The sequence below is a fragment of the Gopherus evgoodei genome, chromosome 1 (assembly GCF_007399415.2).
Source record: "Gopherus evgoodei ecotype Sinaloan lineage chromosome 1, rGopEvg1_v1.p, whole genome shotgun sequence".
Classification (NCBI taxonomy): Eukaryota; Metazoa; Chordata; order Testudines; family Testudinidae; genus Gopherus; species Gopherus evgoodei.
The window spans coordinates 342,094,715-342,122,490 of NC_044322.1; the positions used below are offsets into that span (position 1 = coordinate 342,094,715).

At 40.9% G+C, this 27,776-nt stretch overlaps 1 protein-coding gene across 1 annotated transcript in view; it reads left to right on the forward strand.

Moving 5' to 3' along the window:
* Nucleotides 1-774: 774 nt before the first annotated feature.
* The window catches only part of RELN (reelin), a 484,263-nt gene continuing 457,261 nt past the window's right edge, over nt 775-27,776 (forward strand). Inside the window, 1 exon segment of the mRNA XM_030549629.1 lies at nt 775-1,283. Coding sequence (XP_030405489.1) covers nt 1,040-1,283 — 244 coding nt within the window. The 5' untranslated portion in view covers nt 775-1,039.

A 27,776-nucleotide genomic window follows, 5' to 3' on the forward strand; every position in this document is an offset into this window, starting at 1 on the left:
TCCCATTTTTGCACTTCTAAAATGCTGGCAGGCACGCTTTTCTTTCCAGTTACATCATGTCACTAATGCTTACCGTGGCTGTATCTGGGCATTGGTTGGGATCCAAGTGTGGGGTGGGAAGATGCATTAAAGCCTGGCAGGTCTGCTCCCATCTCCTGATGCTATGGTCCTTCTGCCAACCCATCCTCTGTTAAAAATGTATGTTTTTATGCATTATTCCTGCAGCCAGGGCTTCATGTTCCGCAGCTCATTTCCCCCTGCAGTCCCTGTTGCACTTACTCCTTTGGCCAGGGCTCCCTCTTTCCTTTCCATCACATAGGTCAGGGCTGAAATAGACATTAAAACCCAAATGTATCATCACCATAAACGCTTCTGCTCACACGAAACGGCTCTTTTCCACAGATCACAAACTCTCCTGTCTGGGTGATAGTACCAAGGTGCCAACCCCCTTTTTCCCCCCCCCAGATAATTTTAGCAAAGATCACACGCCCAGGGAACCAGGAGGAGGGAGCAGCCAATACAGACAAAGACAGAGCAAACGGGCTCTGCCTAACTCTCCCAACCAGCCCCCTGCCCGTCTCCTCTTCATTTGCAACAACAAAAAAAAGGGGGAGGGATTTTCCCCCTCCCTTCTACCCAGCCACGCGGGGAAATAAATTATTTCCAGCCCGCGCGTTTTCTGCCTCGCCTCCCCGCTCCCCTGTCACTGACACCCTGAGGGGCAGCCGAGGCAGGCGCTCGCCCGGCTCCCACCAGGTTGCCCTGGAGCGCGAGGGCGGCCAGGCAGCGGCGCGGCGCGGAGGTGTGGAGACTGAGGCGGCGGGCAGAGCGGGGCTGCTTCCCCACCCCTGGCCAAGGGGGAGTCCGCGCAGCTGCCCAGCCGGCCGGCGGCTCCTCCCCAGCTGCCAAACTTCCCGGGCGGCCGCCTCGCAAACTTTTCTCTTTTTTTTGCCGGCTGGGTTTCGGGTCGGCTGCTCCCCGCCTCAGCCGGCTCTGCCCTGCAGGAGCGTGCGGGGCTGGCGGCAGCGGCAGCGGCAGCATGGAGCGGAGGCAGCCGCCGCCGCCGAGTTTCCCTCGCGGGTGGACTGTGCTGGTGGCGGTGCTGGGGCTGATGCTCCCCGGGCGCCAGGGGGCGGCGGGCTACTACCCCCGCTTCTCGCCCTTCTTTTTCCTCTGCACCCACCACGGGGAGCTGGCCGGGGATGGCGAGCAGGGAGAGGTGCTCATGTCCCTGCAGCTCGCGGGGAACCCGGCCTTCTACGTACCTGGCCAGGAATATCACGGTAGGTGCCCGCGCCTGTTCCCGCTCCCCCGCTGGGCCGGGGGGGTGGGGAGTTAGGGACTTGTGGCTGGCGAGGGAGCCCGCTGTGCGACTCGCCTCGTCGGCGAACTTCTCTACGCCCCTGGGCGGGGTGGGTGGGTGAAAACTTGGTTGAAATGTGTGTGAATAAGGAATGACTGATTTGGGCTGGGGAAGCCAAAGGAATCTCCTTTCTCCCCACAGATCATCTGCTTCCACCTCTACATGCTCACTGCTTTCCCCAGACAGATCAAATATATATAACCCCCCCACCCCCAGTTCTATTATCAACTGATAATATTGGGATAGGCTATTTACCTGGCAGAGCTTCAATGTGGCTAGGAATCTGTTTAGAACATCACTGGGACACTTTACATACTTAGTCCTTGAATTTGTAAACTTGCTGTCCTTTTTTTTTTTTTTAAATAGTGTTGCTTGCAATTGCATGGCTTGCTGGAAAAGTTCACATTGTTGAATGACCCGCGGTGGTCTCACATTTTCATGCAATATTAGCCGCTCCTATCATAATACTCCTGATATTTCAGTGCTGTTAAATAACTCCATGTACCTATTGGAAAATTACACAGTTTTCTTGCAGAGATTTATTTTTAAATGTCACTATTTTTTTTAGATGTTAACATCAGAACTGTACATTCTATGTTAGACCAAGATGAAATCTTGCAACAGTGTGTTGCAAACAAAAAATTAGCTGGTGCCTATATTTCAGACTATCCACCTATTAATTTAATTTGATAAAACTGAAAATGTGGGCAGAGGTTGTGTGTTTTACAGGACATATGTATAAAGACAGAGTCTGCTGGCTAGTTCCCTGCCATAGAGATTTAAGTACTTAACACTAAGCCATTTCATTGATTTAATTAGGACTTCAAGAACATCAAAATAGTCTAGACCTATCCTGATTATTTAGTAGGGCCTGCAGGTGTTTTCAGTCTTTGCTATTTGTACTAACTGTGACATAAAAGGAAAATAAGAGATTACTTATAGAGTTTGTATGTCATTTCTGATGTAAATTAAGAAGACACATTATTCCTTGAGGGCTCCCTTCTACTTTGTTCCATTGTCAGAAATATAGTAGCCTAAAGAAGTGAATTTTAGTTTATCTGTATTTGAGTACAACTTCTCTGGATTACATCTGTGTTGTAAAACTGCCTGGGCTTTCTGGTCCCCATCTCTTAGGAAACACAGCTGCTTTTTAATGGAAATTCAGATTCTGAACCTTCATTTAGGTCCTGATCCAGAGCTCACTGAAATCTGTGGAAGTCTTTCCATTGACTCAAGTGGCCTTTGTGTCAGTCCTCTTCTGAACAGAGCTGACACTAGGCATAAGCATGCTGAGCAATTGCTTAGGGCCCTGAGTGGCTCAAGGGTCCCCTCTCCTCTATTCACGTTTTTAGTATGTGTTGTGTGTGTGGGGAGGGGGGAAGGAGGGACCCCAAAAATATGCCTGCTTAGGGCCTGCAATGGGCGAGAATGGTCTCTGCTCCTGAGTAAACTGTAGTCCCTTTCTTTGATATACGTGCAATGAAAGAGCTAATAGGTGCCATTTGGAGGTCACCAGTATCTTTCATCAGTTGAACAGCCAATATGATTGTGACACAGGCTTGACATGAGGGGTGATTGAGCTTTGTCACTCAATGTGACCCCAGGAAGGGGATTTATCTATAAGAGCCAAAAGTGAGAGTGTTAGGTCAAGTGTTCACAGCTTGTCTTGAAGATGGAGCAATCAAGTTTTATTGGGAGATCATGCACTGTAATGATGAATAACTTCATTTTTCTAACTGCCCAAACTGAAGAGAGTTAACATTTAGGTTTAAGTAAATTATCCATTCATGCAAAATCTTTACTTCCCTTTTTTAATAGATTATGTGTTTATCACCTTGCTGATTTCCCCACCACATATACATGTGTTTTAGCTCCTGTTAAATAGTTTACATGCTTTTGGTTTTGCCCATAAAGCGCCTATGTAAACCAATAATGGTATAATTTAATGGTATTATAATAATTTCTTTATACAAGAGGCTTGTATGTGTAGAACCTTTATAATCCATAGTCACTGTACATTATTTAAGAGGCACTTACTAAATCTCCCTCTCTCTTTTTATATCCTTATGTAGTATTTCATAACTTCAGAACAAAAGCTAATTTTAGAATACATTTTAAAAAGTGAGGAAATTAAAAGTAAAAACTTAAACCACCATATAAAGAGAAAGATATAACAGCATTTAGTTAAAGATGGAATTAAACTCTTTAACTTTGAATTATTTGATTATTATTCTATCTCAAAAATTTTGTTTTATGTAAGCATTTTTGTCTCAATGTTCTTGTTTTTTTAAAAAACTGGATTAAAAGATATTATAATTTTTTTATTTTATTAAACCTCCAAGGAGTTCCAATTTTGCTGTCTATACTTTTTAAGATAGACAATGTACTTTTGAACCAATTGCTAAAAATCGTATAGAACTTTCTTTAAAAAATATTTTGAAGCCCAAATATAGTAAACTGCCCATGTAAAAGATGTAACTTAACCATATTTATATTTTCTCCACAATCTCCAATGTATATTATATATTAAAAATCCAGTTTTAGTTTTTAAAAGTTAATGATAAAACTAGGAGGAAAAAAGCTTAAAAGAACACATTTGTTTTGGAAACTCTTAAATACTGTTTGTTTTTCTTCCCCCCCCCCCCCAAAATACATAACAAAAACTTCTTGTTTCATGGCTAACACCTTATTTTCCAGGTCTCAGCCTGAAATCAATGTTTAGACCCAAGCCTATAACCTGTGAAAAATGTGGTTTACGCTAGACGTGATGAAAGAGCTCTGAGTATGACTGCCTGTTGTGTGGATTCCAAGGCATTAGGTAAACAGGGATTGGACATGTTATGGAGCTGACAGTTTTAGTCTCCCAGAAAGAGACTATGGGGAGGTGCGAATTTTGTGCTGCTTTGCTCATGCTCTCTCCGTAGATGTCAGTATAGAGCAGCATCAAAGCCTCACAGAAGATGTGTATCTCTTGCCTTTGGGGCTTGTGCTGCTGTTGTTTGTGGTTTGGATTGCTAAAGGATGGTAGAAATTATCACCCAGGAATGAAAAAATCCAAATCAGAGGAGGGTCCTTAAATTAGGCAGGGATGGCTTTACCTTTGCTGTTTTGAGTTAGAAACAACGTGATCTTTATCAACTGCTATAACTGGTTTCTGAACACACCCTTACATGTCATTTTTGCATACCCACTTTCAGATGTTGCCAAGCTCCCATGAATTTTGGACAATGGCCTGTATTTATCCTGATGAGTGATTGCAGGGACTCAGGAGATGTGTAAGCATCAGATCCAGACCAAAAATCATGCTGTTAGTTTTGATTCTCAGCTGCCTTGCACGTTGTGTAGTCATTTGTGTCCAGACTTCCAAAAGTGCTTAGCATCCACCACCAGGGCCCAGTTTTCACCAGACACCAATACAAGTGGCTAGATTTTCAACATAGCTCAGTAAGTTATTTACTTATCCCTTTGAAGACCAGGACATAGGTGTCACAGTGGGAGTTGCTGGGTGCTGAGCTCTTTTGAAAATCTGGCCCTTGCAGCCTAATCCAAAGACCATTGAAGTCAGTGGGAAGACTCAGATCTGGCCCTTATATATGTACAGAGGGGATATAAAATGCTGCTAAATAGAGTTGCCAACCTTCCAGGATGTCCTGGAGCCTCCAGGAATTAAAAATTAATCTTTAATTGAAGATTATGTCATGTGATGAAATCTCCAGGAATACATCCAAGCAAAACTGACAACCCTAAATCAGAATGATAACGTTTTACAACCACTTTGCACTGGTGTAAATGAGTACACAAGGTACAAGACAATGAGAGTCAGCTCATTGAATATGTCTTTTGTTAGGCCCACTTCAATAGTATCATCACACATAATTTATTAACTCTGGCTTTATTCTCAATGTTTTGATTGAACTTTAAATTGTAGGTTGACTCATTGGATCATATTGAGACCGAGCACAAGCAACTGCTGCTCCTTCTAAGACAGTCCTTGAAGTTGAAATTTGGTGCACTAATTGTAAATTCACAAAGAATTTTAAAGTATCTTTTTATACTATCATAGTAGGGTACAATACATGAATCAGTATTCTAAGAGCTAATCCTATTCTAATGAGTACAGAACAAAGTACATTAAAATTATCTTGAATAAATCATTGGTTTATATAGCAATAGTTCTGAGAAAATTACACCTTTTTGTAAAATAATCTTATACAATATTTCCAACTTGTACAGCTTGGTTTTTCATTTTTGGTACACTAATTCAGTGCTCACTGTTAGGAAAAGAAAGGGAAAGGTACTAATTGCTTTGCTATTTGTGGTCCCTGTATCACATCTGAAACATTTTTGTGTTATACACAACACATATGCAGACAATTATTTTAATTATTCTTTTAACACAATACATTAAGAAAATAAATTCATACAATCTGAAGAAATCACATGGGGCAATTCTGTTTTTAAATAATATGGTTTAATGTTACTGTAAAATGCAAATACACTGGGTTACCATTTGTAATGTAAAAAATATCCTTTAAAAGTTTTCTCGTAAGGAAACAAAAATAGTAAATTTTCAGATGAAGTACTGATGTACAATACAATGGGAGTTTTAAATATGTGGCAATTATTAAGTGCAGGTGATTAAAAATAGTTTACTAAAATATCATAAATATGGTAGGTCAAATTCAGAGAGGAGTGTAATCTGGTGAAACCCACATCCCAAGTGACTGGAAGAGAGGAATGCAGCAGGAGAAGCAAGTAAGAAAGTGTGTAAGAAAGTGTATATTTATTAAAGTGACCCCATTCTTTTGCTTATAGTCATACTCTTACTGCTTGCTCTGGTTCTTTAGTGTGTAGGTAATACCAACTTAGAACCATGTAGATTCATAAACCTGCTTTCACCCATTTGCCCATCTTACACCACCTTACACATCAAGAGAGGAAAAACAGTCTTGTGATTATGAAAATGAACTGGGAATCAGGCAATTACAACTGCAGACACAGGCTTTCTGTGTGACCTTGTGGAAATCGCTTGATCACTCTGTGCCTCTGTATCTCATCTGTAAAATGGGAGGTAATAATACCTTTTATCTCACATGGATGTTTTGAAGCTAAATTCTTTGATGTTTGTGATCTGCTCAGATACTCTGATGAGCACTGTACAAAAATGCCTCTACCCCGATATAACGTGGCCCAATATAACATGAATTCGGATATAATGTGGTAAAGCAGCGCTCCAGGGGGGCAGGTCTGCACACTTCGGCAGATCAAAGCAAGTTCAGTATAACGTGGTTTCACCTATAACTCAGTAAGATTTTTTGGCTCCTGAGGACAGCATTATATCGGGGTAGAGGTGTACATGATTAAAAATCCCTAAAAACCACCTCTAAATATGGCTCTGTCTCTGGAATCAATAAATATATATTTTAAAGTAATTACTTATTGAATAAAGAGAACTTTAGAATATATCCTGTTCTTATATATGATTAATTTTATTTGCTTTGGCAGATATTTTTTTCTTTCTTTAACTTATTTTATACTTAATTAAGGCCTTGAATTGGCAAGGCACTTAAGCATGTACTTAAGTCCATCCCTACTCAGTAAAGCTTGTATGTACTTGCTTAACTTTAAGCACATGCTTATTTCCTCTTGAAACACTGGCACTTAAACATGTGTTTTAAGTGATTTGCTGAATTGGGCCCAGCTGATTTGCTACTGGTATGTTGGTAAATGATACTGATCTTTTTTTATATAATTTATATTCCTCATGGATCTTCCCATGTCATCTGCAAAATGGGATAATATTTCTTCAGCATCTTATTCAGAACATTTAACTTAAATTTAGATCTCTATGGCAGTCCCTGTATTACTTTATTACCAGTCTATCATCATACCAATTTTTGTGCAATTGTATAATGGTGATAGGCAGATGTGTGGAAATACATATATACAATCCATACCTAAGATAGTTTAATACAATCTTGTTAGCATTATTTATAAAATTACCACTTCATTTTTAGATTTTGTATCTTTAAAAACTTTTAATATAATTGTGCAGTGAAAATAACTTTTATTTTTTCAATTTTCAACCAATTTTTTTTGCTGCCCTTAACGTAAAAGTGCCTATTTTCCCCAATTTTGCTTCATCTTTAGATCTCTTAAAAGCAGCTTCCAACTGTTTTCCCATGACTGATGTCAAACTGACATGTGCAAGCTCTAATTCTACTCCTAAAATAGTTTTCTTTAATGAGACTTACATTTCTATTCCACTTTCTATAGTTATTTTTTTCCAGAGCTAGTCAAACTTCTGAAAATCTCATCTAATGTTATCAGTTTCCATCAGTGACTGTTGCTATTCTTAGATGTACTGTATATTGTCAGGAAGTATTCCTTTGATAGGTACTGAAAAACTATGTCCCGTAATAGGTAAGTTCTTACAAAGTGTTCCTGAAAATCTGACCCTCTTCCCCTTAATTGGTCAACCACATTACTTGTAAAAATAAATAATGTGGTTTAGTATCTCTTTATTTTAACACTTCTTGTTTTATTCTTAAGGGGAATAGATAGTTTTGTTATCCATTTTGTATAGCGCCTTTTCTTATATTAAATTCTTGTTTGTGTATTTATTTTTGAGATGGCTATAAAAAGCAAAAATAATATGATGGACTCCGTAGCGAGAGGGTAACAGAAAGAAAATGATTGTGGGGAAACAGATCTATATGAGGTACAAGGGTGTAACAGTGTTACACAGCATCATTTACAACCACTGTTTTCTATAAGCATATCCAATTATTCAAATAATCTAAAGTGTTCATTGGAAATATCCAGGAATAAAGTGTGGGGTGCAATATCAGGGGGTTTGTTTTGGTGAACGATTTGCTTCCATGTTTTCAAATTTTGACTGTTTTCTTGAGAGCTTCCATTTCACTCACTCAATTATACCAGTGTTTGGTCTGAGAAAGACTGGAGAGTTCCACCTTTTGGAAGCATCAGTTTCTTCTTGAAAGAGGCATGTAGAATCTGTTGGTCTCAGGAGTCCAGTTAGGCACAGGGATGCAAGGGCTGGAAGATGGTGGCAGAGAAGAGAAAAGTGTTAAGAATAAGGAAAATGTTAGTGCTAGGATCTCTTCTCTCTGCCCTATTTTATAAAAACTCCACAGTAGTGGGACATTTCCACAGGACATATAAAAGGAATTCTTCTGAGCTCAGCATCAGCAAAATACATCCGATTCACCAATGTTTATATAATGAATCCTACTGAGATTCCATTGTAGTCAGAATATATTCTCTTCAATAAACTAGATATGGAGATATAAAATGATTTCTTAATATTCTGCTCTACTCTCTATATAGTCTATATTATGAGTTTGTCATATTTTAGCTTCAGGCTATTTCTTCTCTTAAGTTTGTGCCTGATTGGGTTGTTATGGTCTTAGTATATAGCTGGATGATGTGTGTGTCTTTTAATTTTGAAATTATTGTATAACTCCAAAACCAAACGATGGGAGCGTTTGTAAATTAAAAATAAAGATCTGCTTTTGAGATCCAGATCCCAAAATTGAACAATGCCAGACTTATTTCTATGAAGTTTGTAAGAAAAGCATAGACAGCATTACTGCTGGCAGCCTTTTACAGACAGTGTTTCACTAGAGATTTAAAACTGTAAGGAGTTCAGCTACCATCATTTTTAATTCTGGGTCCAAATATGTGGTCAGCAGATGGCTCAGTTATAGATACTGTCATACTTGGGTTTTGTGGAAGGAGGTTCAAGGTCCAAACAGACCCATGTGATTCATTCTTACAAATTTGCAAGAGAGGCATAATACTCTTTAAATCCTTTCCTCCCATCATCAGAGGGTTGCCTCCTCCTATAAGGAAGGCTGCATTGTCCCACATTACAGAAATCAGAATCGGCATATAGAAATGGATTGTGTATTAAAACTGGGGTGCCAAAATTATTGCAGGAGGGAAGAATTATTATTGTTTGCATTAAGATAGTGCTCAGTATATACTAGGTGCAGTATACACAGAGAGGAAAATATTATTATTCCTGCCTCAAGAAGCTTAGTCTTAGACCCAGATCATGCACTAAGGTCTGTGTGGCTGCAAAGGCCCTCCCACATAGAACTCATTGCATTATTGAAACCTGTCATACACCTAGGTATAGGTGGTGTGACCTAGTGGTCGGAGCAGGAGTCTTACCTGGTGGTAAAAGCAGAATCAGAGGACAGAACTAGAGGTGTGGTCAGGAGGCAAAGCCAATGGTCAGAGCATGGGGAGTCAGGAACCAGAATAGAACCAAAGGGCAGAGCTGGAGTTGTGGTCAGGAGACAAGTCAGTGGTCAGAACTAGGAATTAGGAATCAGGAGTTCAGAGGTAGGCAGAGATAGGGCTGGAGTGAATCAGGCAAGGAGGGTGGAGAAAGGGCTGGGCAGTGGAACTCTGGGCATGGAACACATTGAACAGGCACTGTGCTGCTCTTGCTACAGGGCTTAAATGGCGACCTGTTGGCCCTTCTGACCAATCAGGGAGCACAGTCAGTTAGTGAGGGTTTATTGGGCTCTAGCAAGTTCACTGAGTTGCTAGGCAACAAAGCCCACAGACAGCTGAGTTCTTGATGGTACCTCCCTGCTCCAGGGCTCCTCCCAGGGACCCTCAGTTAGGGAAGGAGTTGTCAACGAGTGGTTTAAGGAGACAAACATGAAAGATGGGGAGCATCTTGAAGGATTCTGGGAGTTGAAGCTTGCAGGCTATTGGGTATATTTGTTCAGTGATCTGAAAAGACTGAGGTATTGGTGGTCAGGTTTGGCTGAAGGATAGTCTGTTCTCAGTTTTTAAGTCAAAAGCCAAATCTTATCCCCTGCTGAAAGGTTTGGGGCGACTTGTCACTTTTGATCGGCATAGTGCTTATGTGTGGGTTTTTTTAGCAGCAAGTAAATGTTCTTTGAGTTCCTGGTGTGTTTCCTGAAAATGGTTTCTTCATACGGGCACAGCAGCCACATGACCCAACATAGTCTTTAACATCCGTTCATAGGATTGGCTACCAGAAGTACCTAGCAATCAGCGTCCAGATTTTCAATGGGCCGAAATGTCCCACTATGGGCATGTCATGGCACAACCGTAGCGCCTGAAGCTGCCTTTGGGAATGTAGAGATGATCCCCACGATAAAGGATGTCTTGTTGTAGATGAAACTTTAAATCTGGGGAAGCACTGTTGGCTCTTAGCAGTTTGGTGCCAGTGCATATTTGGTGATGTACCTGACATCCTGCTGGAGGGTGTGAAAAGCAGCTTCTGCAGAATGTTCTCAGTTAGGGCCATCCAAAATGCTTGCGGTTGTCCATACAAAGCTCTCAAAATGTTCAAGGAGAGGACTGGACCATTAGGAGCAAGGATGCCCACTTGAGGACCTCTCTGGTGAGCAGGTTAAGTACTAATCCCACTGAGGACTGATCCATGGGGTAAGACTGTGGCCGCAACATGAACTGGAGATGACATTGGTTAAGAAACCCATAAAATATGGCATGATCCCCATCAGTTTATTGGGTAGGGCCAGCTTGGGTTCACAGACAGTAGATGTGAGAGTTGGGGGGACAGAAGATGCTGTCTGGGCTTGTACCTGGCCTGGAGTGCTGCATTCTGCTTATGTAGAAGTTCTTGCAGGACCCCAGCACTGTCTGAGAAGGTGGGTTTGGCTCCTGTTGGGCCTGTTCTGGAGGGGAGCTCCATGGCATGGGCAAACTCCCTACTATCTTCTAGCGGGCTGCTCAGACTGTCACACACAATCTAGTGGTTGGCCTAGTGGTTGGAGCAGAATCAGAGGACAGAACCAGAGGCGTAGTCAGTCAGAGCCCAGGGGACTGAGCCTGGAGGTAGCTGAGTTTCTGACAAAATCTAGGAAGCCATGCAACATTTAAAGGATGGTGGAGAAAGATATAATTAAAATATCCATGCAATTCTTACATATTTGTTTTAGTATAAATATTTATATACATTTTATACATCAGATCTATATGTTTCAAATTGATTAAAGAACAGATTTTTACACAACATAATTTATCTATAGAACTCATTGCCAAAAGATATCAATGAGACCAAAAGTTTAGCAGGATTAAGAAAGACAATTATAAGGATAATGAAAATTGTTACAGTTATGTTAGATACTATAGGATAAAAATATACCTATTTAACACCATATATACCCTTGTGCTTCAGGGCATAAACCAACTGCTGACTGTCTTGTGGGCAGGTTTTTCCATTGTGGTGGTTTTCTTTTTTCTTCTTGTACTTTCTTCTGCAGCATTGTGCATTGGCCATTCTTGGAGACAATATAACAGACTAGATGGTCTATTGGACTGATTTGGTATAGCAAGTCCTATGTTCCTATTATTGTTAGATTTTTGGAAATAAATTGTAGCTATTTCCCTTTACTTTGTGAAAATGGCTTTATTAATAGCAGAATATGGTAGCATGTAGACTAGAGTCTAATGTGACCACCTTTGAAACACCTTAAGTAGTCTAAGGGTTTGGCTACATGGACTAGCAATACCCAATAGGGCTGTGATTTCTAAAGCACAGTAACAGATCGTGCTCAGACTGGTCCATGTAGACTCTATTGATATGCAGCAAAAGTTCCCTAGTGAGTACCAGCCGGGGCTACATGGACCAAATAATATGCAACACATTAATGTGCTTTAGAAATCACACCCCTGTAGTGTACATTATCTCACTATATAAACAAGCCCTAAGAGGAATCCAAAGACGTGATCCCTACTCCTGAAACACTTTCAGGATTAATTTGGTGGCAGCAAAATCCTAATTTATTTCACCCCATATTGAAACAGATTCACCAAATTAAGCAGGGATCAGAGATTGTCAGAATGCCCTGTAACTTTCTGTATTTGATTATATACTTCCTCAGTCTGCATTTTAAAATGCCATGGTTTTGAAATACTGTGTCATTATTTGCATATCACTTATTATCAAATCACTTTAATTCTGAGGTAAAAAATGAGGGATGCTCCCACATTTATCTTTTATTTATTATGTCTGGGTTATGCCCTAGGACTGACCACCAGATTTGTCAGGCACTGTTAGTTATATAACCAGGAAAGGAAACAACACTATCTGACCTTCTAGAACATAAAATCTTTCAATAGCCTCTGATGAAAGTTTCAATCTTTTTTACATGCTTCCTTTCTTTTGTTAACATTTCCTGCTTTCTCATAATGCATAAATGTGTACAGTGTATAAATATGTATCTGGAATATTTATTTTATTCCAACTTTTTCCAGTTTTCCCCAGCCAATGGTCTAGGCACATGACAAACACTTAGGATGCAACATTTAAAATCTGTATAATCAGAAAGAATAGACTGCCTGTGAAAGAGACCTTCCCAGCCTCCAGGAAGACTCCCTCTCATGAATCCCGCCTCCTGTCCTTTGTCTCCAACCCTTCCCTAGAAAAATCCTAGAAGAATGGGGAAATCTTACAGAGCGTCCTGAAGGTCACCATGTCCAGTCTCGTTACAGTAATATCGGTCACCCAGGAATATGGAGAGAATAATATCTGAGTCCATCGTTTTCATTTTCCTTAATCATTATCTTCTCCCAGTCTTTTAAAACAGGAACATATGATGGAACATGTCCTCAGCTGGTGTAAATTGGCATAGCAATCATGGGAACTGAAGATCTGACCCATGATATTGCTGAATAAAAGGAGCCTAATAAATCCATCTGATCCATTCCTCCTTTGAGATAGTAGCTTTACCTTATAATGTTTTTTCTTAACAGTTGTTTAGCTCCTATATGAAAAATATATTTGCACTACTTTCTATCTCAACTGTATTAATTCAATAGCTGTTATCATCATTTTTTATTTCCTAAAATAATGTCTGTCAAGGTATTTATCACTGATCTTCTTTTAGTGACTCTATGTAGTGTATCCTTAACTCAATTTTAATGTTCTAGGAATTACCCCGTTCTCTACAGATCTGTTACAATGGATAAGTATGTCAGCTATTTACAGCTTGGAGTCGGAACCAGACCTGGCAGTAGGAGAATGGCTCCTTCCTCCCTCCAGAATTCCCTTCTGTGTATCTGCATCCCCAGCAGACCTCTGTGCAGCAGAACTTTTCTGAGAGAAATTCCAAAATTTGATTTCATATTTCTGACTAACAGTTCAGCTCAATGTGTCTGTCCAATTCCCGGTCATCTCCAATTCCCACCTATTTATGCCTACTCTTTATTTCCTATCCTTTAAACAGTTACTGAACAATAAGAGGACCTTCTCTCTTGTCCCATGACTGACTATTTTGCTTAAGAGCCTATGGTGAGGGACCCTGTCAAAGGCTTTCTGAAAGTCCAAGTACACTATATCCATTGGATCACTCTTGTCCACCTGTTTGTCGAGCCCATTAAAGAATTCTAGTAGACTGGTAAGTCATGATTTCCCTTTACAAAACCGTGTTGACTCTTCCCAACATTGTGTTCATCAAGGTCTGAAAATTCTGTTCTTTACTGTAGTTTAAACCAATTTGCCTGCTACTGAAGTTAGTCTTACCAGCCTGTAGTTGCCAGGATCGCCTCTGGAGCCTTTTTTAAAAATAGGCGCCACATTAATTATCTGCTAATCATCTGGTACAGAGACTGATGTAAGTGACAGATTACATACCATTGTTCTTCAATTTCATATTTGAGTTCCTTTGGAACTCTTGGTTGAATGTTGTCAGGTCCAGGGGACTTATTACTCTTTAATTCATCAATTTGTTCCAAAAACCTCCTCTATTGACACCTCAATCTAGGACACTTCCTCAGATTTGTTTTCTAAAAAGAAAGGCTCGAATGTGGGAAGCCCCCTCACATCCTCAGCATTGAAGACGCAAACAAAGAATTCATTTAGCTTCTTTTCCACAGCCTTGTCTTCCTTGGGTGCCCCTTTAGCACCTTGATCATCCAGTGGCCCCACTGATCATTTGGCAGGCTTCCTGCTTCTGATGCAAATCCAGTTGGATTCCACTGGGGTCAATCCTGGGTCTGGTATGATTCTGTATTTTAATTAATGATTTGGATAATGGAGTGGAGATTATGTTTATAAATTTGCAGATAACACCAAGTTGAAAGGAGTTGCAAGCACTTTGGAGGACAGTATTAGAATTCAAAATGACCTTGACAAATTGGCAAATTGGTCTGAATTCAACAAGATGAAATTCAATAAAAATAAATGCAAGGTACTTTACTGATGTAGGAAAAATCAAATGGACAACTATAAAACGGGGAAATAACTAGGTAGGTGGTAGTGCTGCTGAAAAGAATCTTGAGGTTATAGTGGATCCCAATTGAATATGAGTCAACAATGTGATGCACTTGCAAAAAAGACTGTCCTTCTGGGGTGCATTAACAGGATTGTCATATGTAAAACCAGGGCTGGCTCCAGCGTTTCTGCCACCCCAAGCGGCGGAAAAAAAAATAGCCTCGATCAGCAGCACTTCGGCGGCAGCTCCACTGTGCCACTTCGTTCTTCAGCAATTTGGCGGCAGGTCCTTTCCTCTGAGAGGGAATTGCCGCTGAAGAGCCAGACGTGCTGCCCTTTTCCGTTGGCCGCCCCAAGCACCTGCTTGCTGCACTGGTGCCTGGAACCGGCCCTGTGTAAAACATGGGAGGTAATTGTCCCACTGTACTCAGCATAGGTGAGGCCTCAGATGGAGCACTGTGACCAATTCTAGATGCCAAACTGTAGGAAAGATGTGGAGAAATAGGACAGCGTCTAGAAGACAGCAACAAAAATGATACATGGTTTAGAAAACCTGACCTATGAAAAAAGGTTAATAAAACTGGGCATGTTTAGTCCTGAGAAATAAAGACTGAGGGGGAACCTGAAAACAGTCTCCAAATTCATTAAGGTCTGTTATTAAGAGGACAGTGATGAATTGTTTTCCATGTCCACTAAAGCTAGGACAAAAAGTAATGGGTTTAATCTGCAGCAAGCGAGATTTAGGTTAGATATTAGGAAGAGCTTTCTAACTGTAAGTGTAGTTAAACTCTGGAATAGGCCTTCAAGGAAGATTGTGGAATTCCCATCACTGAAGGGTTTAAGAACAGTTTGGACAAACACATATCAGGGATGGTCTAAATGAACTTGGTGCTGCCACAGTGCGGGGGGCTTGATGTTTTCTCAAGGTCCCTACATTTCTGTATTTTTATGAAATAATGAAAGTATAATTTGACTCCCTCTACATGCTTTCACAAGCAATGCTAACATGGGTGAATGCTATTGTAACCCTGCACCCCCTCAATCCCATATCCAAAAGTTTCTCTCTGAAAAAGACAGTGACACACAAATCTGTTTCATGCAGGTATATGTGGCACTCACCAATGAGATTAGACACACAGGCAAATCAGTTCTCAGCTTTCTTAGTGCTATAGTGGGAAACTTTATGGAAAGCTGAATCTATTCATGGAGTCATTGGAAAAGTAGATTTGCAATACTGGCTCCTGTCAGACACTATAGAAAGGAAGACAAATCAGATGGGAAATTGAATTAGTGAAGCAGTCCCTGAAGTACAAGAAAGAATTCCACTTTGCAAGTGGAAGTGGAACAAATCCAGGGTGTTGAGGTAAGATCAGCAACTTAGCTTCAGTTGCCTCAGAGCAATCTATATGACTCCAAACCAGCCATACCTAGGGTTAGCTCCCAATTGGTGCCAGTGTTTCAGTTTGGAAGAAAATGGCTATCTAGAGCTTTAGTCAAAATGAGGTGACTGGACATTGGCCAGAAGCGGTAGTCTACAGTGCTGTGCAAGAATCCCAGTGACAGTTTTGTCCTATTTCCAGTCTCAAACAGCCCATGGAAATGCCAGTACATGAATGAAACCTGCATCATCTACTTCATGTCAGAGTGATATAACCCATTTCCTATCAAAGACTCAGACAATGAGAAACGAATAGATCAGGGCTCCATTTGAAACATCTGAACACGTTTCTAAAGGAAGCTTATCTTCGCATTCCTGTTTTACCATTCCAGAGACCATTTCCCCACTTTGCATAAGTATGGTGGAGTCGTCGTTCCCCTCCCCCCCCAATTCTGATCACTACTTTTTGATCTGACAATTGCTCCCAGAGTCTCTTCCAGCAGAACCTTGGCATTATTAATATCTGCTTTAAGGAAGAAGTACAGATGAAGTGAAAGAGGGTTTAGCTACAATGAAGAAAGGGAAGGTGGCTGATGGAGATGGTATTCCACCCACTACCCCCAAATTTCTTAATCAGCTGGACCCCAGGGGACTCCAATAGATGGGGAAACTGTACAACAAAACCTAGAACCCAGAGGCATCCCAAAAGCCTGGCAGGAGGTGACAGTCATTGCCATACTCAAATCGGGCAAGCCGACAGATGACCCAGGATGTTATTATCCGATATAACTCCTGTGCACTATCTAAAAACTCCTGGAACATATCATTCTCTGGAGAATCAGTCCTCTTTGTTGAGTCAGTGATCCCCAAAGAACCATTGGGATTCTAGCCTAAATGCAGTTGTTGTGACCAAGTTTTGGCCCTTGTAACACATATTGAGGATGGATTCCAGAAGAAATGTAAGACTGGTGCAGCGTTTGGATTATAGGCTGATGACAGGTCTACAATCTGGATTAAAGGCCTGATGCTGAAGCTCACAAGGATCATCCCATGCCACAAAAGACTATGCCTGCTATGGATGATGCTGAGCAATAAGCGGCTACATGTCCACTTGGGCAATGAACTCAGTTTGCCCCAGTTCCTTAACAATGGACTGCCACAAAGCTCAGTACTCATGCCAACGCTTTTCAACGAAGTCGTGCAAATTTGCATATGTGGATGACCTTGCCCTGGCAACGCAAGCAGCCACCTTCAGCAACATCGAGTCTAGATTGAACAGGAACCTAAACACTGTGGAGGCATATTTCCAGAAATGGAGGCTCAAGCCAAATCCTCATAAAATAGTCACTGCATTCTATTTTGATAGCAGGAATGCTAAGCACACCCTGAAAGTGACTTTCTGCAGCAACACTGTGTGACATGACCCCGCTCGACCTATCTTGGAGTGAAGCTGGATCTCATGCTAACCTGCCACAACCCTCTGAAGAAGGTAGCTACCAAGATTAAGACAAGGGTCAACCTGGTCCAGAAACTGGCAAGCACAAACTGGGGAGCATCAGCATCAGTGTTACAGACATCAACAGTGGCCCTTGTGCACCCCGTAGCTGAGTACTGTGTATGGAACAGAAATAGCTATACTCGACTTGTTGATGTCCAACCAAATACTGCAATGCAGAGCATCACTGGAGCCCTCAAGTTGACCCGAGTACCTTGACTACCAGTGCTGTTGCATATTGCTCCCCTATCCATTCGGGGCCACACTTCAGGAATTCCAGAGGGTCATGGAAAATGAACATCTTCCCATCCACCAAGACCGTAACAATGTCCCACACCACCACTAGAAGTCACGTAAGCCCATTTGGACCTATGCATTTAACCTTCAACAATGCAATTTCAACCCTGGAAAGCTGAATGGAGTTCACAAGAAGTAACAAACACCTTGTGAAAGATCCGATGCGGAAGATCTCTGGCTTTGATCTCCCATAATGCTCATGGGTCACCCTAAATTGTATCCGCATAAACCATGGCAGATTCAGATCCTTGCTGCACAAATGGAAAATTAAAGACTCTCCACTATGCGAATGTGTTCACCTAGAACATACAATGGAACATATAACAACTCAATGCCTGATTCACAAATGCGAAGGAGGCATCACAGCAAATACACTCAGCTACTCCAGACACAATTATCTGGCTTAACCATGTAAATGTAAAATTATAGTTGTTGCTGTACGTTTACATCAGCCATATGAAAAAGAAGAAGGAAGAAAAAAATTATTTCCTATCTTGTCCTTAAAAATTCTGCTGATCAGGGCTGTGTACATAGAGAGAGAGCTGAAGCAAGCTCATAGAGTAATACAGTTTCTGGGTTATCTTTGAACCATGATAGCAGCTGTATAGTATCAGGGAAGTCCATCTTAGATCTGAGCTGAGGATGAATCCGACTGGGTACAAGGTCTCATCTCAGAAGAATGTTAACAGAAGATGAAGATGGCCACAAAGGAAAACAAGTGGTATGACAGAAACAAAATTCCGGTTTTTAGTGATGTCCTTCAGTGAATTAGAGTTCACATGAGACTTATCCAGTAAATCCTGTTATCACCGCCACATCTCACCCTATCACATTGTTTGTTTGGCAGAGGTCAAGGTCCCGTTGTCTACTGTCATCTTCTGCAGCTGATGGATGCAGAGAATCAGATTTTTCACAGGGATTCATCCATTAGTGAACCAGCTAGAATGAGTCTTATGGCAGATACTAGCTGGTAATAATGAAGGGGACTCATTCAGGTCTCACTTCTGTCCAGAGTATGGATGCTAGTAGGAGAGAAAGCACAGCATCCACTGGGTAGAATACTGTGATTCATTGAGGTTTTGGAGCATTCTTCTTTCTGTGGGTAACAGACTTGCTCTAGTCATGACAGTCAATGTGCCTGATAAGATTTCCCTAAATGTAGGAAGAACACATTCAGCCTAATCTAGAGAGAAACTTGATTTCTGTCTAGGCAAAGTAAAGTTGGCTATCTGTCTGTGCACTGCTCCTCAAGAGGAAGATGAACACTGAATGCTGCATGGTGGAAGTTGGATTAAGCAGAGTGAAACTTGCACAGAGAAATATCCTCACTGTGAATTTGATTTTCTTATGATTGACCTCTTTGCATCTGGAAACAGCAGTAAAGCACCCTATGGCCTCTCCATGTGTCAGGACTGGGGACGCACGGTAATATATAGTTTCTCATAAAGCTGGACAAGGTCTCTGGTATATGCCTTCCCAGATTTCTCTCTGCTCCCCAGGACCATACAGAGATAGGAACGAGAGAGCACCAGTGATACTCTTCCTCTTTTTGGCTGAAGAGGCGATGACTATCAATCCAGAGTAACTTAATTTTGACTCTTCCGATGTGTATATCTCACAGGGGAAGCCTGCTATTACAAAACCAATCCTCATCCAGCAATAAACCGGCTCAAAATGGATTCTTGGATGAAGTGATTATTATTGCTGACTTCCTTCTGGGGTACATAACAAATAGAACTTATTCTACTGACTGAAGCAAAGTCCATGGTTTAACTACCAAATTAATCAAGTGAAATTTAGGGCAAGCCTACACTACAAACTTTTGCTGAGGCAATTAGTATATCACTTGTGTGTGTCCACACTTGGCTCTTTGCTTCAGCGCTGTGTGTACTCACCAGGAGTTGTTGTTTCAATGCACATTGTGGTGCACTATTAGACAGTCTAGCAGTAAAAGCTTCTAACAGGTGCCAACTATGTTAACATTTGAAATGGTCATACTTAATTTGAGTAGGCATGAATTCATCTTTTTCTTTGTGCTTTTTGTCTAGGTCAAGAATACTGTGCATTAGTGTAACCTGTTGTCATAAACAGATAGCTAAGGGTTAATGTCTCTTTCACCTGGAAAGGGGTAACAAAAAAACCTGACCAGAGGACCAATCAGGAAACAAGACTTTTTCAAATCTGAGTGGAGGGAAGTTTTGGGTGTGAGTTCTTTGTTCTTTGTCTTGTGTCTGTGCCCTCTCGGCTCTGAGAGTGATCTCTCTCTATCTCCAGCTTTCTAATCTTCTGTTTCCAAGTTGTAAGTACAAGGATAGTAAGACAATAGGTTTATATATTTTTTTGTATTTACATGTGTGTAGTTACTGGAATGTTTAAACTGTATTATTTTTGAATAAGGCTGTTTATTCATTTTTTTCTTGTAAGCAAATAACCCTGTATTTGTCACCTTAAGACAGAGAGACCATTTTTATGTCATTTTCTCTCTTTTTATATACTGCTTTCTTTTTAAGACCTGTTTGAGTTTTTTCACTGGTTAAGGCTAAAGGACGAAGGGAGAGGGAAATCTCTTTGTGTTAGATTTACTAGCCTGACTTTGCATACCCTCTGGGTGAGGAGGGGGGGAGAGATTAGACCTCTCTTTACTTGTGTTTCCAGGATTGGAAGCAGGGAATCTCCTAGGGTCGTCCAAGGAGGGGAGCCTGGGAGGAAGTAACAAGGAAAAAAGGGGAGGGGGTTATTTCCCTTTGTTGTAAGACTCAAGGCATCTGAATGTGGGGGTCCCCCAGGGAAGGTTTTGGGGAGACCACAGTGAGCTAGGCACTGTATAAATCCCTGGCTGGTGGCAGCTTTACCAGGTCCAAGCTGGTAACTAAGCTTGGAGGTTTTCATGCTAACATCCATATTTTGGACGCTAAGGTCCAGATCTGGGAAAAAATGTTATGACACCTGTGATAGCTAACTTTGCAATTAGCTGAACCAGTATTTTAGAACCTGATTCTCCACTGCCTTGTGCTTTGTGTAGTCATTTACACCTGGACACACTATTTCCAAAGAGGGTGGGAAATGCTACCAAATAAGAATTCATTGGAACAAGCACTCATGGTGTGTACACACAGTACCAAAGCAAAGAGCCAAGTGTGCATGCGCAGGAGCTATATATTAACTGCAAACATTTTACAACCACTTCGCACAGCTATAAAGGCTACCCAGAGTGTCTTAATTGTACATTTAGGGCTAGATTCTGATATCTTTACTCTCATACTTGACTAGTGCTTTGCTCCATGAGAGCTCCTATTGAGACAATGGGTTATTGTTGGAGTAATCTGCTATTCATTGTGAATAAGGGTGTCAGAAACTAGTCCTTTGATTCTGAAGAGTATATTAAAAGGGAGAGGCACAGCAATGGGATCCTGGTCCATGACTAGGGCTCCTAGGTGCTACGGTAATTTAAATAATAAATAATAATAAATGGCAATTAGATGCTTAATTCCCATTAAAAGTCAATAGGAGTTGGCTGCTTTACTGCCATTTGTGCCTTTGAAAATCTCCCCGTAATATCTAGGAGGAACATCAGATTTCTATGAATTAGAATTGGATTTCTGTTACAGATTTGTACAAATTTTTGCTGAGGTATAGTTGTTGATATGCATGAAGGAAGATTACGAAACACTGGGAAAACACACATGCTTTCAAAATAATAGTAAAAAAAAAATCCTCTAATATGCTCCAATATGAAATTACTTAAATTTATCCAAATGACCAAATATGTAAGTCTTAAAGGAAAACTCCATTTTATTTTATTTTTTTCTGGCATGGATACAAAGCTATTGAGGGATGTAAACATTGTAATTTAAACACCTGTCATTTGTTCAAAGAGGGAGTATCTTTTGTTGAGCTTATATAGCCTATAATATATTGTATTAATTAAAAACCTACAAATTGGCATTTTTCCCTGGGAATATGGTAGGGAGGGAAAAAGTGTTTCTCTAAATGAAAGGAAGGTTTTTACATAATAACTATAAATGTCTTGAAAATGTATGATTTGCTTTTAAATAAAATAAAGCAGCTTGCTGTTTCTGCACAAATGAATTGGAGAAAGGGATTTATCCAGAGTAATTCAGTCAGATGAATGGAGAGATATGTCCATCACCACTGTAATAATGGTTATTCCTTCTAAATATAAACTGATAATATTATATATTAGAGGCTTGATTATACCATTAAGAAGATTAGTATATTTAAACTGAAAATAAAGGCTCATGTGCCCTAAATGTGAAACTAAAATGGATGATCTTAGAATACAGTTGTAACACAATATTCAACCCTATTGAACAAGGTATTTTCCCCTCAAAAATATGTGTGAAGAATAATCAATATATACCGTACCCATGACTCCACAGGCAGCTGTAAAACTGACCTCTCAAGCTGTGATTTAAACAGTCTCAAAGTTATTGCGGGTATATTTTATTAAGGTGTCCAAACAATTGCAATATGGTGGCCATCTAGGGAATTCTGAGATTCATCCATGTTTTCTGTAGTTATCTAGGGACATATTTATTATTAATGACATAAAATCTGGAAGGCATGCTAAACAAGATGGTGAAAAAGACAGACAAAGATGATGATGTTTCTGTGAATGAGATCCATACCTTTGACATATTTCATAACTGCTACCGACTTTGAGGTCTGACAATGCTAAGCTTGACTACTACAGCACAAACTCTAATAAGAACATGATAGTTTGAATCTTTTTCATGGTACTGAATTTATGACATTGAGTTTAAGACTTTGTGCTCATATCATGAGGCTTGTTAGGTAGTGTTTAACATGTAGCCTTTTTTCGTTTTAATTTTTTGAAAGTCTTACTCTTTATGTCATGTTATTTCTCATCATTATAGGCATGGGTGGACAGTTGCTCATTTTACAGGCACCTTTTTGGTATATAGCACTTTTTGATTTCTCTCTTTCTCTTGCTCTCATTTAGACAGTCTACCTAATTCATGGTAGTTTTACCCCATCTCAAAGTAGACCCCAGGATATCCTATCTCAGAGGGCTTATCTTCACTGCATAGTTAACTCAAGTTGTGATCCAAGTATTGCCTCCAATTCATGTCCCATCTACACACAAAAACCCCTTAACTCAAGGATGGTGGTGATTTTAACTTAAGTTGGCTGGGCTATCAGAGGTTATGGGCAACAGCACAACTGGTGAGCTGCTAACATGACCACTCTGTAGTATGGATGCAGACTAGCTCCACTCACATGTGGCTGGTGCTTCAGAGCCTTCCAACAATTTCCCATCTGACCAAAAAGGACAGAAAAGTTCTCCCCCAATTCCCTGGGAAAGAATTAAGTAGCTCAGCATACTGCAATGTAAAGAACAATGGGATATGCCTTCAGAAGACTCAGGGCCGCACATGAGTAAGTACAGAGCCACTGTAGCCACAGCAACTTGAGTGTAATTTCACACTATGGCCACTCTCCAGTTAGGCTAGCTTGAGAAACGTAACTTAAGTTTACCCTGCACTGAAGAACTTAATTCATTGCAGCCCAGTGGACCTGGTAAGTCAGCCTGGGACAAATGGTCAGTCAGGCCCAGTTCAGTTTCCAATCCTTGCTTCCAATCCTTGCTTCCAAGCTCTAGTTATTCTTTTTTTTTTCCCCCCAAAAGGCGGGAACGAGAAGCTACAGTCCTGTTCTCAACTGGGATTATGGGGTCTTCTTGTCTCCGGTAGCTTAATAGCTTGGACCTTCCCTAGCCTCAGGGAATCCACAGTGGCTTCCTGTCCTGAGGCCACAGGAAAGCATATTCTTGGCCCTCTCCTTATCCCAGGCTCCCTCGTGGAGCTTTTGCCCTCATCTATATGCTCCAGCTAGGAAGCATCAGACTCAATCACTAGATGCTATCAAGCTGTGTTGGATGATTCTCAGCACCTTCTGGGCTGGGCCCACCTGCTGGGTTCCTCTCTATAACAGGGCTGACTGCTCCCCAGCCCTTTAAAGGGTCAGACTACCCTGTTATATTCAGATACAGTCAAATAATTTTGAACTCTTCTCACTAATCTGCTACAAGCAGTATTATTTAAAAAATAGCCCTTTCTGACTATTACTTGCCTGCTATGGCTCCAATTCTGCAAACATTTAAGCATGCACTTAATTTTACTCATTGAATAATCCCATTCACTTGTAATGACCATAATGTTAAAACCCATTGTGTGCATTTAATGCTTGTTTTCCTGTTATCCTAATGCTTCTTTCATTGGCATATGGAGACATTTTAGATGCTTACCATGAATGTCCTTCAGGTTCCTGTGCTGTGGTTTTCTTACACTGAATGTTTTGTGCTTGAGTCTATATTTTCCAATAGTTTTTCTAGTTAGGTGCCTTGGGCCACTTTTTGAGCAAGGTACCTATTTTTAAAAAATACCTGCCTATAGGGTCATAAACTATAGTTCAGTCATCCTGGCAAGTAGAAAGAAAGCAAAGAGAGTGAATAACACATAGAGGAGGAGCAATGGGAAAAACTGAGAGGAGAGGAAAGGAGCAGCATCTGGCCGTGTGTCTAGACTTACTGTGTAAATGTGAAAGGAGAATTTTGCACTTGTCTGTCATTGCCTACCTTTTTACTACACCTTTTTCTCCTGCTTTGTGGAGAAAGTATACTGTGATTTTGCAATAACTTATTCTATTCCTTTATTTGACCATTCTCCAGATTACATTTATCCTTTTATGTGTTCCTTAATTTGTTTATTGCTATTTAATGTAGCTCTTCTTTACACTGTCACAATCTAGTTCAATAATTTACACATTATCAGCTTTTTCCTGTTTGCTGTGAACCTTCTGTACTTTCCTACGTTTTTTTCTCTCTATCTTCAGTGGTATGAAGATCTGTATAATGTTTTTAGCAGCCATTCATCTGTCCTGTACACTTACTGAGAAGTACTTCTGCTGGATAAAAACATTCTTAGCTAATGTTGCATTGTGGATTTAGTTTTTCTTAATAATGCTTCTCAGTAATTTTGGATCTCAAACAGTAGATTGTTGGCTTCATACGTTGACTTAAAGAGACGATTTAAATTCTTGTTAATCCATTTGTTGTTGCAGATGGAACTTGATGTGTTGGGAATAATCCATCAAACTCCAAATGTCTGTTGACCCATTTATCGATAAAACCACTTCTCCCCTTATGTCCTGTCATGACATTTGTCTCTATCTGGAATATTTCTGCTGCCTGTCTAGAAAGCTGAATTTCTGAGGGTAGGCTGTAGGCATTAATTGAGGCAGAGGGCTCTTGATTCTGGAATTTGTCCCCTACAGCAGTCTGCAGTAGAGAACAATATGGCCCCCAGAACAAGCTCTGATTAAAGGAAGGACATGTTGGGTGATATTCCATACTTAACAGAAGTCTGTAGCCAAAATATAGACTTTTTTCTCTGTTTGCTTACAAAATTTACAGCAAGTTCAGTTTATTTTGTGCAGTGACTTTCAAGCCAACTGCGTCAAACTGTTTTACAGAGTTCAGTATTAATAATTATATTTATTATTTGTATTACCATAGAGCCTAGGAGCCCTAGTCGTGGACCAGGACCCCATTGTGCTAGGCACTGTACACAGCTGCAAAGTTAAAATACAGAATAACAGATGGGGAGAAATTGTGACGTATAGGCAAAAGAATAGAGGTGTTTTTAGATGAAAGCTGACAATAGAAAAAGAGATAGGGGAAGAGTATTTCAAACAGCCAGAACTGCAGAGGAGAAGGCTCTCACAGCAAGAGTGGCCAAACAGTGTGAAGAAATAAAGAAGAGGCCAATACTAAACAAACACAGGGAGGAAATATGGATATTGAGAGAGAGAAGGTCAGTGAATCAGGATGGAGCTACTCAATGTAGAGTTATGAGAAGGAGGAAAAAAGCACTTTCCAAACTGGCTTATGAAGCGAGTGGGATGTCAATGGAATTGTTTGAGAAAAGGGGACAGTAATGTGCTTTTTCAAAATAATTGTGCCTCAGTTGATGATACACGAGACATTCCCTTGGCAGTATGCTCTTTCCCTCCCTCCAATTGTATCCATCCATGCCATCCCCACTAAAAATATTCATCTTGCAGATACTCTACCGCCCATAATCATACATTCCATACCCTTCTACTTCCCAAAATCTATCAGTTTTTCCAACACTACCCTCCCAGACCCATCAGTCCTTCCTTCCTCTCTGTCTCCACCATATTTTCCCTTTGTAGCATGGCCTGGCAGCTCCTCAAATGGCTGTACTATCTGGCAGCCATCCCTCTTAACTACAGTGGTGGTGGCAACCATGTTGTTTTGTGATTTCTGCTAGCAGCAGTGGTGGCTGGTAAGTTATCCTGAGGCCTCTGGCTGTGGGGCAATTGGTCAGATGGGGATTGGTCTCCTCTGGTGTTTGGCTGGGTGTGTGATTGAGGAATTGCATCCCCTTTGGTTCTAAAGTTGGGTGAATCTCCCTAGATTGCTGATGGGGGACAGGGGGAATGCAGAAGGGGAATTCCCCTTTACTAGGTGCCCAGGCTGCAGCAATGTTGGGCATACAGCTGTGGCGTAACAGCTGTCTGAGTGTGCAGCACCTGTTCAATCTAAGCTTAAAGGTGGCTGAAAGTCTTACAAAGCACAGTGGAGCTTTGCATTTTTAGGCATGTCTGTGAAACAATGTTTTGCTGACCTCTCAGAAATATAACTGATTCTTTTCCACCCTGATCAAACCACTCCCATACAGTGCTGGTCTGAAGATTTTGAGGCGGGCTAGTGGGATGATTCTTTGAGATACAATCCACATGTACCTGACTTATTTTATAGTTAAAAAGTGTGTGTGTGTCATAGGGGCATCTTTAGGTCCCATCCCAGCCTCTGGCTTCAGAATTGGACCCCAATTGCTTGCTCCTTTCAATCCTGAATATCGTTTTACAAGTGTTTATGTTTTCCAGGCTTATTTTAGGAAAAGGGCTAGAAATTTTTCTCTTAAAATGAAAACTAAAATTCTCTTTTGTGGGAGCACAAAAGTCAATTCTCTTAATGAGGGGCTTGCCTATATCCTCACAAGTTTCTTCCAGCTTGTCTGTGGAAGGTGAGCTTTCAATATATAGTGCATCTGGAGACGTGAGCCTTGAGGAGAACATAGAGAATGGCGTCAGGACGAGAAGAGATGAAGAGTGATTTCAGCAGAGGTGCAGTAGAGGAAGTGACAAACATGAACGTGTCGCAGAGATGATAAGGACAGTTTTCATCAGAGAAGTAGGAGGGGACTGAGGGTTCTTTTTTTGTGCCCACGTGTGTGCTAGGTGCCACTTAAAATAAATGTTGAGGCAACGTCCCTTCCCTAAAGAGCTTACATTTTTGTTCAGGGACAAGAGTCACACTAAGATTATGGAGTGTGGGTAAATAGGAAGTCTGAGTCAAAAAAGTAACTAGAGGAGATGGAGTTAAATGTTTTTCTCTTTAGCAAGTAAGTGAATCTAGATGAGTCTGAGCACTTGATTTTTGTGCGAGGATTTTAATAGTTTTAGTTTTAGATGTGCAAATTTTTGTAATGACTTTAGGGGTCTGGGGCACATGACTTATAAGGAGAGGCTGAGGGAATTGGGCTTATTTAATCTGCAAGAAGAGAAGAGTGAGGGGGGATTTGATAGCAGCCTTCAACTACCTGAAGAGGGGTTCCAAAGAGGATGGAGCTAGGCTGTTCTCAGTGATGGCAGATGACAGAACAAGGAGCAGTGGTCTCAAGTTGCAGTGGTGGAGGTCTAGTTTGGATATTAGGAAACACTATTTCACTAGGAGGGTGATGAAGCATTGGAATGGGTTACCTAGGGAGGTGGTGGAATCTCCATCCTTAGAGGTTTTTAAGGCCTGGCTTGACAAAGCCCTGGCTGGGATCAGGGCCGGCTTTAGGCCGATTCGCCCGATTTCCAGGAATTGGGTCCCGCGCCTAAGAGGGCCCTGCACCTTGGACACTTTTTTTTTTAAACTTAC